At 31.0% G+C, this 17,773-nt stretch overlaps 1 protein-coding gene and 1 long non-coding RNA gene across 3 annotated transcripts; one reads left to right on the forward strand and one right to left on the reverse strand.

Annotated features, from left to right (window-relative positions):
- Window positions 1-2,046: 2,046 nt before the first annotated feature.
- Window positions 2,047-3,913, reverse strand: LOC131849290 (tudor domain-containing protein 1-like). The gene has a single exon (XM_059199330.1). The coding sequence runs from the start codon at window positions 3,782-3,784 to the stop codon at window positions 2,618-2,620; it is 1,167 nt and encodes a 388-aa protein (XP_059055313.1). The 5' UTR covers window positions 3,785-3,913; the 3' UTR covers window positions 2,047-2,617.
- A 4,586-nt stretch (window positions 3,914-8,499) lies between these two features.
- LOC131849320 (uncharacterized) lies at window positions 8,500-10,759 on the forward strand. 2 transcript variants are annotated; one of them, XR_009357788.1, is made up of 3 exons: window positions 8,500-9,167; window positions 9,888-10,066; window positions 10,437-10,759. It is a non-coding gene; the product is annotated as an uncharacterized LOC131849320 (long non-coding RNA). The 2 variants fall into 2 exon arrangements; XR_009357787.1 differs by having other exon boundaries at window positions 9,888-9,989.
- The last annotated feature ends 7,014 nt before the right edge of the window (window positions 10,760-17,773 follow it).

Raw genomic sequence — 17,773 nt, forward strand, 5'->3', positions numbered from 1 at the left:
GTAGTTCTATAATCAGGACTTGAATTTTCCTTTTGAATATGGACTAAATATGGTGCTGCATTTTGTATATTATAGAATGACCTGCTCACTGAGTTTTGTGGTTGACGTGAGCCACTTTTGCTCTGGGAATTAGTATCTTTATTTGTAACATTATTAGTATCTGTCGATTTAGAAACATTTTCAGACAATTCATTATCATGGACTTCACTATATTGACATGAATTTAATTGAGTTTTTCCGCCCTCAAAGCCCTTACATTTTCTGCGTTTTTTATTACAATGTTTGCAGACACGAGGAGCCGAGACACGTCTCCTTTTAGACTTTGTATTCTCTATCCATCCGGAAGAGCAATCTGTATCCATTGACTCAATTTCATTTGCACTTATTGTAACACGCAGATCGACCTCAGAGATTGTACCCCCAAGGTACTCTGGGAGGTCCATAGGAAAGTACTAAATATTACAACTTACCTATATCGCAAGCTTTACACTACACTACACTAATATATATTACAAAAATAAATAAAAACTATATAAAAATTATACCCATTTGATCACTATTTTGTAATAAAATATTAAATTAAAGAAAAACCACGACCGCCAAATTCAACTCTTCCCGCCTTTCTCGACTTGGTTCTTACAGGATCTACTAAGTAACGGCACTCTCCGTCCAACGCGAAAACCATAAAGAAGCCACTTTTCTCTTTGGTATATTTACTTTGGTCTTTAGTCACAGATTAAAGAGGATTTACTTTACTCTTTGAGCCTAGGAAACAATCTATTTAACCTTGACATAAACAAGTTTCCTAAATTTAGTCTTTGGCAAATACACCAACGTGTTAAACCATCAAAAAAACTGTCCTCAACTGACGTACGAGTAAACTATTTTCATAGTTTTATCTTTTTGTTCTTTTGGCTGTACAGGCGCTGTTCCCTTTGCCTTTCATTTAAAGAAAAAAAACTGAAACAAAAAAATCTCCTTTGTTTTTGCATTGTTTACCATTGGTTATTTTTTTACATTTCATACAACAAAAAGGAAAGCTTAGATTAATCTAAACAATATTAACAGAAAAGATTATGAAATTGGGACGATAAAAATTATGAGATTTAGAATTAAAATATGTCAATAAAAACAAGACTTACTAAGAAGCTAACAAAATTATCTACACTTATACATATTTCTTTCAGGCTTTACTAAAAGTAATTTTAAGGAAGATCATTTTAAGCTCTTTTAATAGAAAAATTATCTGGAACAATCTTGAATAACAAAACATTACATATTTGGAGTGAAGTTGTGAAAAGGTAAAATATGTTTCTACTTGGTCTTTTTTAATAAATAAATGATTTTGACTTTGAAACTGTTTATTTATTTTTCGTCATATTGTAATTTTAGTAAATTTCTCTTTAAAAATGTAATCTACTAATTCTTTTATAAATGGAGTTTATACACTTTACCTTTGCTGCTACACAATTTACAATCAATGGTAGTATAATATACCAAATTAATGTATTTACTTATTTACCATGTTCATGTATGTGAATACAAACTGACTTCAATCACATCAGGATAACTCAAAAATTTCTGGTCAAATTATGAACTTCATATGGTACTAAATAAGAAGCACCAGAAACAAAAAAAAAATTTAAAATCAAATCACAGACTTAGATGTTAACTCATCTTTTAACCACAAATAAATATGGTAAATTTAAATTCTTTATTTTGTCTATTAAAAATCCAACACTATTTACTCAATCAATTGCTATAGTGACAATATAATATATTCCTAGCTGTTTCTATTTTTATTGAAATAACATTCTTACGATGACAAAGGATAAGATTTTAATAATCAGAATAACTATGCTCTAAAATGTATTTTGACTAAGTATATCATTAATAAAACTATTTCAATTTGAATTTAGACTTTATTATTGGTTACACTTTTTAGTAGTTAATACACTGTAATACATTTATTCTTATATTCTTATACATATTCATAAATACAACACAGACAAATACAATAATAGAATAGAAAATTATTTATTCAAATAAACTTACATTGATACACTTTGGAAGTCTACAATATTTTTTAATCTACTGCTTAATCGGAAAGCTTTCCCCTCACAAGAAGAACAAGCAAGAAACTTGCATGTTGCTTTTTAAATAATTTTATTGTTAGTTTACATTTTAGGTTGAATTGTGTGAATACAAACTACTATTTAGCACTAATTCAATTAAATACTCAATTAGACAAAATATTAAATATACAACCAACTGGTTAAAAAATTAAATAAGAGGAAATCAGTTGTAGTGACTAGAGCAGACTAGTCCCTACAAGCAGCACCCGTTCACGACTATGACGGATGAGCTAGCCATCACAAGTTTGTGAGGGAAAAAGCAATTTGAAGAAAAAAGATTAATTTAAATCCACAACAGACAATTTACTATAAAATAGATACATAATATTATACTAAGATTATATGAAATTATCCTAAGATTATATGAAATTATCCTAAGATTATATGAAAGTATCCTAAGTTTACATCTTACACTAAGATTATAGTAATATGTTTAAGTACAACATTTAAAAAGTTGAGTAGAGGAATCATATAATATCAAGTTACTTAGTTTTCCCAGAGGAAACATGAGAAATATGAACTAAATTTGGCTTACTGTGATTATCTCCAACTTTTACTACAGTTATTGAAAACTCATATCCATTATATATAAATTTATTCAGGCCAGTATTCCACGCCTGTTTATCGTCAGATGCACAAAAGATAACTGCCACTGGTGTCTTGAAATAATATGGTTGCATTGGCTTGAGTCTGTGCAATTGCACAGTTGCTTCTTTACCGCAGTCTACATACTGCACCACATACTCCTGTGGCATTTCTGTCAGGCTTTTTATAATGCCACGTTCATAATAACGTTGATCATCAGTTAACACAGCCACAGGTAGCCCTACTGTTATCTCTTTCGGATTCACCTTAACTTTTTTGGCCTTACTAGTAAATGTTAGTTTATTTCGTTCTTCCATATATGTCTCGTAATCATCTTTTTGACAAGCGTAAAATGCTTCTAGTGATTTGCCACCCAGCACTTGGACTTGTAACTTATCACCAACTTTAACAGTCTTATATTTGTAACACAGGTCCACCTGACTCGCAGTACTGCTTTCCTGCCGAGTACGACTGGTTGATTTTTTAAAACTTGCATAATCAGTTTTTATGAGAAGAGTCCCAATATCGTCAGGGCAGGAGTTTGCTAATTCAACTAGGAATGTGTTTTGCTTCCTTCCTTTAATTTTTATTTGAGCTCTCTCGTTAGCAACATAATGCTTCATAGCATCAATCGCTTCCTCGCCCCAGGCTCCACCATTTGGGAAACAGTCAGCTAATTGGCAGTGTATAGCTAAGGGTTCCACAGCATCGGAATTTAACATGGGTTTATACATGTCATTCAATGGCACAGATTTATCAACACAACCAGTGTCCAGCGATTTTATTTCAAATGTGCTGTCTGGTTCTACTTTCATTATTTTACCACGAACCAAGGTTTTTGATTCCTTGGATTTGTAAATAACAAGCTCGCCCAAAATCGCTTCTGATTGATCAATTGGAGTTGTTTCATGAGCCGTCAATTCCGCCAGGTATTTTTTATAGGTGGTAGGCCGGACAAAAAAGTTATGAGGATCAGTGATATGCACAACCTCGACCCAATGGATGCGATGTTTATCGAAATTAGTAAGGGATATATCTGCCATCATCTTCGACAATGTGTCCATGATTGTTTTATAAAGTTAAAAGATAAATGCAATTACCTGTCACGGCAGAAGTCGTGAGAAATTAAAAATCAAGTATAACTTTCTAATAAAATCAAACACAGCAATATGTTATTCACTCGATTACGCCGCCAGGCACGCAGGTCCCAGAGCGAACTAATATTGATTTCCATAAAATAAATGGACGCTATGACCTATAGATTCTAGATAGACGCGCTAGGTACCCACTAGCTGCATAGTGCATAGCTAAAGTAATTCATCTTGCCCCTTTCCCAGGTGTCATATTTATTTAATGCAATGTTTTTGGGTTGCCAAGTATTTTACCCACAGATGGGAAACAAGACGGGACAAATAAAATAGAAATTTAGAATGTAATTTAGTGATCATGAAGTTTTATACTATTAATTAATATTAATAAATTAAATGGGGTTAATGTTTTATACTAAAAATTAGTAAAATGAGGCAATAGTTCAAAATAAATATAGGGAATCGAACCTTTAAGGTAATCAGGTGGTTTAAAAATGAAATATGATTATGATATAACGAATAAGAGAAAAAATATTGCGTAAATCATCACATAATGTTTAACAATCGCCCTAAACGCACCATTAAGTTTCCATCTTGATATCGTGAGTTCCGGTTGCAGTAACGTACTTCCAGAAGCTAGACAGTTTAGTTTTTCTTACATTTTTTTTCAATAGTACTGTATTTATTTACGGATTTTGAAGGCAACGAAGTTTAAGTCTAACTTGAAGTCTAAACTAAGTCTTTCAATAAGTCGCTTTAATAAGTCGTCTTTTACTGTTTGAAAATCTTGGCTTTATCTCCGAACAAATAGGACAACTTACAGTCATATTCTTAATTTCAGTAATCAAATACGGTAAATTTTTAGGCCACACCCAATGAGCCATTTTTGTGATTGCTAGATGGCATAATGTATTATGTAGCTCATATAAATTTTTGCGTGAAACCATATTAGGACAAACTCTTGACAATGTCTCAGGTACAATATTTTGTTTACCCGGTCGATATATAATATCAAACTTGAAACAAGATAATTCAAGCCTCCATCTCTCTATTTTCTCGTTCTCAATTTTATTTGAATGTTTTTGATTGTTGATCCGTTATCAAAAGAAAATGTTTTCCAATTAAATAGTGACGTCATCTACGCAGGCTTTCAATAATTGCCGACGCTTCTTTCTCTATTGAAGAATGGTTTCTTTCGGACTCTGTCAGTGAGCGAGAGAAAAATGCTACCGGGCGACTATTTTGTGAAAGGGTTGCTGCTAAGGCATATTCAGAAGCATCAGTCTCTACAGTAAACATTTGTGTGTCATCAATAGCAATTAAAGCAGCGTTTGCAATATCTTTCTTAAGACTCTTAAAGGATATTTCTGCATCATGTGATAATGAAAATGAATTATTAGTCGCTAAATTACTTATTTCTCTGAATAGTTATTTATCCATTTAGAATAATGTCCAAACATACCTAATACTCTCTTTAGAGAATATACTGTAGGCGCAGGCATGGAGAGTACAGGTTTAAGACGTTTTTTATCGGGTCTTACAACATTGTTCTCTATAGTATTACCTAATATATTAATAGTCCCAGAACCAGAATTACATTCGTCTTTGTTCAGAGTAATTTTATACTTTGCTACGGTTGCCATAAATTTTGCTAGATTAGCATCATGAGTAAGCTTATCCTTACCACAAACAGTAACGTCATCTAAATATGCATAAGTGTCGTGATTTTCGTTAGATATGATAAATTGCACCGTTCTTTGAAATGCTGATACTCCATTTGTGACTCCAAACGGTATACGTGTAAATTGAAATATATTACCACATGCTTCAAATGCTGTATAAGGTCGTTCTCTCTGTTGAATTGGTACCTGATGGTAGGCACTTTTAAGAACAATTTGACTAAAATATTTAATAACCTAATATTGAAGTACTTATATCAAAAATTGCGCAGAATAAATATTTTAGTCAAATTGTTCTTAAAAGTGCCTACCATCAGGTACCAATTCAACAGAGAGAACAACAGGATATGCATCAAGTTCTGTAAATTTTTTTATAGTTTGAGAATACTCAATAACGAGCCATTTACGATGATACCACCGCCAGTTACTAGAACTTGATCTTTTAATAGCTTTTCAAATTCTTCTTTAATAAATTGTTGATCACCCTCGCTGTAACGTCTTGATTTTATTGCTACGGGTTTGAAATTAGGAGATAAATTTGAAAACAATGCAGCGTGAGGTAAGTTAGCAGCCATGACATTACATATCTTCAAAGGATCTCAGGGACCACCAAACTTCAGTTCTAAGGAGTGATGAGCTTCAAGTAAGTCATGACCTAGAATAATATCAGCGCATAAATTACGTACAACTAATAATTTCACGTTGTCGTACGAGTGATTATTCAATTGTTAAGTTGCATTGCAGTGACAGTTGACTGGTCATGTATGATTAAGTGAAGGTAAAGTTATAATTTGTTGACAAAGTTTCAATAAGTGCGCTAATTCTTCATTTACAAAGTTTAATGAGCTTCCAGTATCGATAAGGGCTTCAGCATAGTACTTATTAATGGTGATAGGTACAGTTGCTTTATGTAAACTTGGTAAAGAAGCTGCAGATATAGCTGCAACCTCTGCAGGGTTACTATTATAATTCTCATTTACTATGGCAGCATTCATAGTTTGTTTGCTTCGACAAACATTAGCAAAATGTCCCTTTTTAAAACAAATTTGATAAGTGCTATTTAAAGCTGGACATTTTATCCGCTGATGAATTACATTACTACCACAAAAGAAACATCTTTTATTTGTTGTGGCAGCTATAACGGTTTCTGCTATATTATCTCCTGATATGGATGTAGACGCTTCATTATCGTAAGAAGACAATGTTCTGGTTTGCTTATTTTGTTTATTATGAATTATCTACGTGACACTAATCCTGTAATAAATAATACAAATAACTGTTCTAATATTCCAGTTTTAAAGGATTCTATGTCTGCTGACAATAAGAATACTTTAAGAAATTATAGAAATACGTTTGAGTCTTGCTACTTTTGTGGAGAGAAAAGACATCCACGAAGATTCTGTCCAGCAGCCTGTCTGTCTGTCGAAATAAATCTCAACGCAACGCAGCTACCTCCAACGAAAATCAGTCAATTGAAACACTCTCCTGCATACTGTCTTGTTAGAACGAGGTTTGCAATCGAGGTCTAGACTGGCTGGTATGGCAGATGAAGTATGTTTGAATATTTGAAACGAGAGTGTGTTTTGTCATCTTTCTTAACACCGCTATAGTTACTCTGTTAACGTGAGGTAAATTCCCTCACATATCTTCTGCAGATTTAAGTAAAGCGACTGTTCCTATTATTATCAACAACAAAATTATGGCTAGAGCACTAATAGATACAGGCAGTACGGCTAGTTTTATTCACAAACGACTGATTAACCACTATGATTTAATTGAAACACCATATCACCAAAAGATAACAATGGCCAAGTCAAACCTTATATCACACGTAAAAAGCAGATGTGCATTAACTATAGAAATACAAAAACAAAAGGTGAAAGTCAATCTTATGGTGATGGAAGGATTATATTCTGATGTTATTCTCGGTCATTATGTATATGTTAACTGAACATAAATCATTAGAAATGCAATTTGGTGGGTTTAAAACCCTTACTTCAATTATGTACTCTTATAGAAGCCAAAATAAAACCTGTTAGCTTATTCAGTAATTTACTACCTTTCGACAAACTTAACGAAAACCTTAATATAAGCTTTTGAATAGTCAAGTTTTTTTATTTTACCGCTACGCACGTAATAGTGTTTCTTTCGTGGCTGATATCTACTCACCTTGCAGTGTATAATACTCATATCCACTTCTAGCTCTTCCGCTTACAGTAATTGGGAAGTCACTCTAGTTATATTAGGTTTTGAGCCCCACCACAAGAAAAAAAGAAATATGCAGTGGAGTTCTCTACAAACTAGAAATCGGGAAAATTGTTGATAAAGAATACATTCACGTTTACAACTAAGGAATGCAACAAGATGTTGAAAACATAATTGAAGTTCAGAATCACCTTTATGCAAAGAACGCATACAGTATTACATATTATCATACATTAAAGTGTGACTTAGGCGAACATTTACATCCGGTTCCACAGGTCATCATTACATAGTTCAGCCTAAACTTCAGTTGTCTAATCTTGACACGATTAAAAACAAAGCTTTTGCATTAATTACTATACGCATCTAATATCTTTCGGATGCTGAAGTAGTTATGGAGGGAACAGATGTATGTACATTTATCACACCATTTGGTAGGTATGAATTTTGTGAGGGAAGTTACCTCTGAACTTTTCACTTTAACAGAGTAATTATAGAGGTGTCTAATGAAAATAAATAGATAAACAAATTATATTTCTAATCCAGATAAAATAATATAGAAACACGTTTAATACAATAATATAGTTAAGTTATATGGATACGTCGTATTAACGACGACAGGCAAGTTGACAAAACACACTCTTTTCAAATATTTAAAACATACTTCGTCTGCCATACCAGCCAGTCTAGTCATCGATTGCAAAAGATTAAAAACTTGTATTTTATACTGCCTAGTGGGCTTGCCCAAATACCGTAGGCAACACTAGAATATGCTGTCAACCAATCACGTAACTGTCCCGCCCACCGGAGTCAAAAGAAGAGAAGGAAAACTGTCCCCACCATTTTGCATTTTGTTTACAATTGATTATTTTATATAGTTTTGGAAATATATGTGGTTATTGTGACTTGGTGTTGGTAGTTATTGTGGATTTGTGACTGAAATGCTAAAATTAATTGAATATCCAATGAGAACAATGGAAAACAAAAGTCCCAAGCGAGAAATATTTGGGTAAAGACAAGGATATATAGTGTTTACGGGCCACTTTGTGAATATTTATTAATTTGTTTTTAGTATTTTAATGCAGACACGCATTATTTTGAAGTGACAAAATCATTTTCAGATTTCAATGTTTCATTAGTAAATCAACAATCCAGGATACATTTTTTTAGAACTATAGTGGTAAGTGATACCTTAATATGCCTGATCGATGGAACACGACTTGTTTTGATAAATAGATATTTTATATAATACAATATAATTTGACATGGCACGTTGACGATGGAAAGGGACCAGCGTGTGATGTCATTAAGTGCGGCATATCTCGAGAAGCGGCTTACACTTTTTTATCATGACAGTCCGTGATGTCCTAGCTTGTCGACTTCCCTGACACAGGGATATTTATGAGGAGCGCAGATTGGATTCCCAAGTCGTGAGCATGTCGCGAATCGGAGCGTGTCAGAGTGTAACTAAATAAATTGTAAGTATGTTAGTAAATAATGTATTCTAAATTTGAGAAGATATATTTTTCATATTAAATTCGGCGATCAGGTGAGTACTGTGCCAGTGTCACGAACGTACCTCGATATACGATTGTTTTGAGATATGCGCCGCTGTATGAGTGATATGTTGCTTTGAGATATGAGGAATCGCACACAGCACCTAACCTCTAACAATTTATTCTACCTCGGACTAGATCTCAGTCTGTGTGCTTGTTTCCCTCATTTTTGATAAGATGAAAGTGTGAACTCATAGAAAGACATGAGCAATGTGTGCAAGTAATTAACTTGATGAGGTTGTATACATGTAACATGTGCACATAGATGATATGTTCTGAGCTTAAATAGAAGGGCTATTTAAGCTCAGAACATATTGTCTATGTATATAATGCCTGCTACACAACTAAGCAGCAACAGCAAAAACAACTGAGGCTGTGTTTTGGGAGCTGGAATAGATTAATGGCATTTCAATTAATTTCAAAGGGGAAAATTGCTTTGAGATTTTGGAACAAATTAAACATGTTTAGGTACCTTGTCTTATTAATTCATATGTTGCTTTTTACAGCATTTAGTTGGAATTAATGTGGTAACAACTCCTTAAAGTGTTAGAAACAAAATTAATTTTTTTTCTAACATATATGATAAAATACCCGACATAAATAAACATTTCTTAATGTAATTATTACTCTCGTACTTTTCAGATTGAATATGCAAAGGAGGGCTGTGCTACATATTTCAATATTTGAAGACCCACAGGGGAGTCCAAAAGATTAACTATAGTGAAACATATGGAGATCAGAGAGGTTAATAAAGCTGATATTTCATTTCTACCACAGGATGTACACAATAATATGATTTTGATGCACCTTTAGATGCCCATGTAAATACTTAATTAGAGTTACTACCATTCAATAATTAAAGTAGGCTTATCAAACTATTGTTGTTATTAGAATAGTATTTCTAATTATGATAGAATCAGTGTTCCCCTTTTAAAAATTGCATTAACTCTGTTTCACACTGTATAATGTATTAAACCAAAACCATTACATTATTTTTTCTGAAACATTCCACCACATTCCATTTTTTTTTTTCATTACTGTTATAGAATTTCTAATACATCTTTCAGATTAATTATGAAATTAATTATGGGATTTGTTTTACAAGTATATATATATATATTTATAATTTTTTTATCCGGTATGTTTTAGCAAGTAGCATAGCCAAAACTGCATAAAACATTTTTTTTACAGTTGGTGCATTTTTGGATGTAAATGATCACCTAGGATTTTTGGAAAATAAAGATAATGAGGGGTGCATGGCTGTGTGGTAATCTGTGATATTTAAAATTAGATTTAAAAAATATCCTGTACATATTTTTAAATTTTCATGTAATATTTTTGACCTGAAGCTGGTACCGGTGTGTCAGCTTCATGTTAAAAAATAACATCTGTTTTAGAAGTTCAAAAGTTTATATTAATTAATTTATTATTTCAATACTTGTAACATTACTGATATTAATTTGATGTAAAAAATTGTAGTTTTACATTTGATTAAAATACAAGAACAATTTAATTGGCACATAATGATGAATAGTTTTATTATAAAAATTGCCTAATTTTATTACCCATTCAGTGATGAATATACAATTGCAATTTAGCAAATACTACAATAAAAAGTACATATGTATGTATTTTAGTAGGTATGTTTCCTAGTTGATCAAGTAGGCATTGAAAATGTATAGGAATTAATTAAAACATTTCCTGTACAAATATTCAAACTATTTGTACAGAAAATGTCATTATATATTTTTTATTATTAAGTATAATTAGGAGTTATATTTTGAGAGGTAGAATCAAAATATGACTATTCAAAAGTGCTTGTAATGAGTTCATTTGAATAAAGATTATTTCTATTAAAATATATATAATATGAAATGATCATTATACAATGACTGTCTTCAGATATAAGTTAAGCCATTCTGAAAATATTGGAACTACCCTTTAAAACATTGTTCTATACTGATGTCTTGAGTTCATAGATGGTTCTTTTATATATATAGATTACAGGATGGTGTGACGAGGCTAGGCAATAGTGGGTAACCTTTTATGCTAGACTTAGCAAAAATGCTACTAGCTTTGCAACACACCTGACCTAAAATAAATAAAAAAAATATATTTATTTAATGAAGTAGAAACATCATAGAGAACATAAACTAAATAATTCTATCAGCTGCTCTTTCAAAGAATCATATATCATTTTCTATTTATACAGAACTAGCTACCCGCCCCTGCTTCGCATGGGTGTTCATATTCTACATATAAATTTTCCACTTGAATCGGTCTATCTATTGGTAGAAATTGCATTAAAATCAATTTAAAAGAACTAAGCGAACAGACAGCGGAAGCAACATCATTTTATACTATGAAAAGATGGTGAATCACCACTATTCTCCATAATCATAATTGATATATGGGTACAATCTATAGGATCTATCACTCCAGGAAAAAGAATATAGTGTAGAATTTTGCCATAATATACTGTTTCTCTGCCACATTTTTAGAAATTTTTATGTCGTATATTAGTATGGAGTGTTTATAACAATTTTTTTACGAAGATAGAAATTAATTATATAATGCAATAATTATTGTCATTAGGTTATTACTATTTGATTTACATTGAATACAGTATGTATTGTTATTCACATTTTGTAGAAATGTAGTGTTGAGTATTTAGGGATTTCTTAAAAGCAGGTAGGAAATAGTTTTGTTTGGTCTACAAGCATTGCCGGTGCTTTGTGCTGAATGACTTCTATAAATAATACTATAAATGCTATTCCCATATATTTGATAGTACAGACAAAATATATTTATACTACAAAAATCATACAACAGTTTATTTTCATTACTATATTCAATAAAAACAATCTTAATGTTAACAAAAGTAGATTTCAAAATTAAAAACTAGTTTTTTAAGGTGTGACAAATAGGGTATAACAATTAGAATATTAAAAACAATATTCGTGAAACTTATCTCAAATAACAAAGGTCGTAACTAGTAACAACGAAAATTTTTTTGGTTCGGTTTTTCTCTTTTCAGGGGCAAAGGGACTCAGCAAGGAAAACTGTCTGTTTTCACGTCAGATACTTTTTTAAACACTTTTTCGCTCTAAAATAGTTTTATATAAATTTATAGTGCGTATAAGGTTTCGGCTCCTACACATCTTAATATTTGAAGTCGTATTGTTGATAAATATGACTGAAAATTGAGCTGTTACTGCATATTATATTGGAAACATGATATTTAAACTTGAATACTGTAGAATTACGTGAATAATAAAAAAATATAATAATAGAGCTAAATAATAGAAAATATTTAAATAAATATATTTCTGACTGTTATGCCCTTTTTGTTACATTAGTACAGATCAGAAATATTAAACATTTTAATCTGATCGTTTACTAAGAAGGAAATATATAAAAAGAACATAAATTATACGTTGCATATTTTAAATACTAATTACATATAATATTTCAAAGACACCTATGCTACCAATTTTAATATTTATAATTCGCGGATCTGAGATACCCACCAACTACAAAAAGAAGTTTATTTGCTTAATAAACATATCTGCGATATAAACGTAAACAAATGAATAATAATGTATATAAATTAATTAATGAGGTAACCAAATAGTTGTATGATTTAAAACACAAATAATTAGATTAAATTCCGTTAATACGTCTACATCTTTGTAAATAGTCAAGCAGCTTGCCACTTTTAAAACGAGACAACGAAGTTCGCGTCTCTATTTTAGGACGAAACTCTGAGGAGACTGGAGTCGAAGAATTTTGAAAAATACCTCTTGTATTTGACACAATTGTAGTTGCTCTCTCTCTCTGTGCCTTAACTGCCCGAGAAGTTAACTAACATATCACTTTTAGATGGTATATTTCCGTATACATATATACCCCCTTATAATCCTTATAATCATAGAAAAATAATTATCCCTATGTGTTCTCCTCTCACGAGTATTATATACGAAGGGCTGGATATTTTCCGCTTTGATTTTGACTTGCTAATTCTGTTTGGTCGACGTCTTATGACGATGGTTTGAAATGAGTGAAAAATTGTGATATTTAAACTAGTATTATTTAAAATAATTAACGGAATCAATCAATAAAAGGAAAAACATAGCCACAAGAAAAAATCTAAGAGTTTATTTTACATAAGATTAAGCCACATAAAAGGAGAATACAGAGGAATACAACAACCGGCGTTTCCTCTTAAGATTTCTTCATTAGGCGAGCCGAGACATTCACTCGGTATATATTATTATGATGGCGATATTCAGTGGATATACAGCAGTAAATACATTTATTCCATATTTCGTCACAATTGTATGTATAACGTAACTGTTAAATGTTTAATATTTTAATAAAGATGAGAACTATGTAAGGTTTTCTCTAAATTCTCATAAGGTGGGAAATAAAGCGTTCAGTACGCCCAAAACTGCGGTGATTACATAATACTAAACAAGACGCAGTTAACTGATTATCTCCATCATTATGACTGTGATATACATCTTACATGTCGTTGATGTTACGATAGAATTACGCATATAAGACGATCCTCTGACAATTTTAAAACAATATTAAGACACCATATTTCGTAATATAATAAGATAACAATAATAATATAAATGTATATCACTGTTGGCAAATCAGAAATTTTTGTTAATTCTCCATTAAGTATTACTGTAATATTTATATATATCTACTGTCTAAGAATAAATGTTGAGATATTCATGGAAAACTTCGTAAAACTACAAGTACTGTAGAAAAAACCGCGCAAAAATAAATATACTCTATACTTATACAATGCTGGAAGAATTGGTAGTTCGAATAGGCTATTAATAAATTAAAATAGTATTAATAATCCTTCAAAACATTCGATAATAAAAAAATAGAGGCATCTTCTTGATAATTCAAAATAATAATTATTCTTATAAAGCATAGTATAATGAATATTATGGAGATTAGAGAACCTGACTGCGACTGTCCATATAAAGAATACTACTCCTAATTAAAATAATATTTGGTAACGAAAATTCATTCTAGTTATTTCACTCATAATGGTAACCTTTAAACTAATAAAATTATTTCTTCACATTACATTATCCATTATTTATAGCTTGCAATAATGATACAATATTGTTTAATTATGAGCATAACGCATGAGTCAATATCCAACCAACTGTGTAATTATATAATAAACGACAATCAATTAATAGTTCGGAGGTCATAAAAAATACAATTCAATTCAAAATTGCCTGACCATGGGTTGATTAAGACAGCTGGTTTATAATTCAGAAGCAAGATTTAATCTGGACAAACATAAGAACTGTGAGTCTTATGAAAAGATCCAACTTATAGTTTCTTAATTACATGACCATATGATATGAGAGTGAACAAGTCAAAATAATTACATTACTGTGGTGCGTAAAGGTTGGCAATATCATCAACCTCATTTGGTGGAAGCCATTTAAATTAAAAGAAGAGGAAGCCGGTGGCATATCTCACGTGATAGTCACAATTATACTAGAATAGACACTAAAATCTTGCCTAAACTAGGCTAGACTGAATAGAAAAGTAAGTAAAAAAAGTAATTATTTTATAATAATATTACTAAAATAGTATTTTCTACTTTTACTGTGTTAATAACTGTCATATTTGCCGCAGTTTATTTATTGATTTACGATTATTTATACAAAAATATAACCTAACAACAATAAAATTATTCAATTGTATATTTCACTACCTGTTGAAAAGTAACATGTATTCAACACACATCATAATATTTAAGACACTGTAATAAATTAAAGTACTATATATAAAGTAAATTAAAATACTAATCTAATAAAGTAACCATACGTTACTTTAATTGATTAGTCTTATGTATCGGTTGTAAAATAAATAAAAAAATAAAAGTTACTTCTAACATATTGCGGCTACTTAAACGATGTTACTACTCAAAACTGGCTGGCCATCAGCGACATAGTCCTTACATCATTCGGATATTAATATATAAGGAGTATTAACCTGGATAAAAAATAGCCTGTCTTTCTACACTTCATGTACTATATATATATCACTTACTTTGACAAAGTCTATCAAACAATAGTTCAATTGACAATAATAAACTGATGATGATTTTAATTCAACACAATGAATTAATAATTAACACTTCCTTACTGCGCTGTAATGAATACCACATATAATATTCAAACACATATAGCTTGTTTTATACAAAATGTGGACAATGTCGAGAAATTACATATGAAGCGATTATGTCACAATATAAAAGAAACCGTGATATAGAAATAGTGTATCATAGAAGGTAATTGGTCAAATCACCTTTCGGCGCGGCGCCCGACCACTCTGTACAGTTTGTATAGTGGTTGCAGTAGTCGAGCGGATTGTAAGTATAATAATATAATATTAATATTTTATTTATCTATTCTAATAAACATTCATAGTAATTAATACATCTAGTATATTTGAAAATACGCTAAAATACACAATATTGTTATGACAAACAATTAGATATATCGTAAAACCCGTTGTATCGCCGAAGCAATCGACTATCGGTCGAATCAAGTAAATCGCGTGTTAACGCCCTAAAAGTTTACAAGACATCGCAAGATTAAAAATACAGGAATCTACATTTATTTAATATTAATGATTACTCATAAACAGGAAATATTAATTACAATAGTTTGTCTATCTGCTTATATTTGTTATAATTCGGCTTTAATATATGAGAATTATACAGAAATACATCTTAAGTTCTATAAATCTAATTTCATGTCTTTTAACACTAGAAACAATATTTATTTTAGTATACTGTACTATTATTAAAAAGCTTCGCCTTTTCATGTTTTTTTGAGGTTAGCAGTGTTCAAACAAGTTAATTCCAGTAAAATAATATTTAATTACGAAACAGCTTATAATAATATCACCAACACTATCTTGGGCTCAATCAACAAACTGAATTAAAAAAATAAAACTTTTTATTCAGTCATTGAAAGCACTAGTAACAATATAAAATATTTACAAAATATATAATAAATACGATTTTGTAATGATACATGGGTATATTTATGTATAAATGTCACTACAAAATCGTAGAATTGATGGCCTTATGGAGTAGTCAATCATTTACATAAAGTAAATTATAAGTTACTAAATCATGTCTTGGAGTTCATCATGTTTCGTCCCAAACTTTACAATTCATGGACCACTTTATTTTAAAGAACAGTTTGAACAGGTACTACTACAACAGTATAATAAATACATTACTGTGCATTACTTCGAATGGCTTTTTTTATGTTCCTCCATAAATAGTTTATGTGATTGTTTACAGTAAAGCAAACTATTCTTAATTGTCAGTTTCCACACATGATGTATAATAAAATATTTTGTATGTGACAAACATGATAGTAAAAACTATAAATAAAAAAATAACAAAAGGAATAATATATATCCTTTCGCATTTGGCTAAGATATCACGTAACGAGACACGTTAGTGGGCTGGAAATATAGGACTATATATATTATTGAACGCATAGATGCGGATTAATTTTATAGTTTTGTTACTATAACAAAAATATACACATAATAACAAATTGAACATATTTCCCTATATTTATTGTATATAATGTATTTAAATTACATAACTTGTATGAAATATTATATATATGTGCCGAAAAATATAGCATCAAATATAAGTTTAATAAAGAATAACAAGATTGAAAAACCATGAACCTAACCTAAACAACATCCTATCTAGCGTGATTTACCAAATTATCACTATCAACAAAAAGTATTTAATGATTTACGAACCATACCTAAAAATTATATGATGTTTAACCCTTAATTCGAAACAACATCACATAGAACAGCCCAATAGTACATTGCACATTAATTAAGCCTTTACATTTATTATATATTCGATGCATATGTATATTTAACATTTTTTCGTATAGAGCATAAGTAAGACTGTGTTATGTTTACACTACGTTTAATTCCTAGCTATCGTAATAGGTGACTGCTGAAAAATTAACTACAAAACAGGAAAATAATCAACAAATTGATAATCGACGCCACTCTGCCATGAATAAGATAGCCTTGCACAATCGAGTAATTATCCAGTGGATAAAAAGGCACAGTGGATCTTACGGTAACGATGACACGGATGAACTGGCGAAAAGAGGATCTAGAAAGGCGGTGGCAGGCCCTCATTACACTTCTCGCTACTTCGATTCAAGAGAGATCCACTAAGATACGCAACTAAAGATGAACACACAAACCACTGACTATAAACAATAAAAAATGGTAATTCCAGTAAATCAACAACTAACAAAACGACTACTAAACCTACTTACGAAATCCCTCAAAAAAACCATAGAGACAATAATGGGCCGGTTCCTTAAGCAGACACTTGTATACAAGACACCAGGGGACTTCTGCGCTTCTGAACTCTGCTGATTGCTTTAACAGCTTCCGCTCTTCATGCTCATCAGCCCAGA

This window comes from Achroia grisella, unplaced genomic scaffold (assembly GCF_030625045.1).
Source record: "Achroia grisella isolate CSIRO2021 unplaced genomic scaffold, CSIRO_AGI_Agris_v1 utg640, whole genome shotgun sequence".
Lineage (NCBI taxonomy): Eukaryota > Metazoa > Arthropoda > Insecta > Lepidoptera > Pyralidae > Achroia > Achroia grisella.

Bases quoted from the DNA above. Each gene is read 5' to 3' on its own strand.
- LOC131849290 (XM_059199330.1), bottom strand. From the start codon at position 3,784: ATGGACACATTGTCGAAGATGATGGCAGATATATCCCTTACTAATTTC.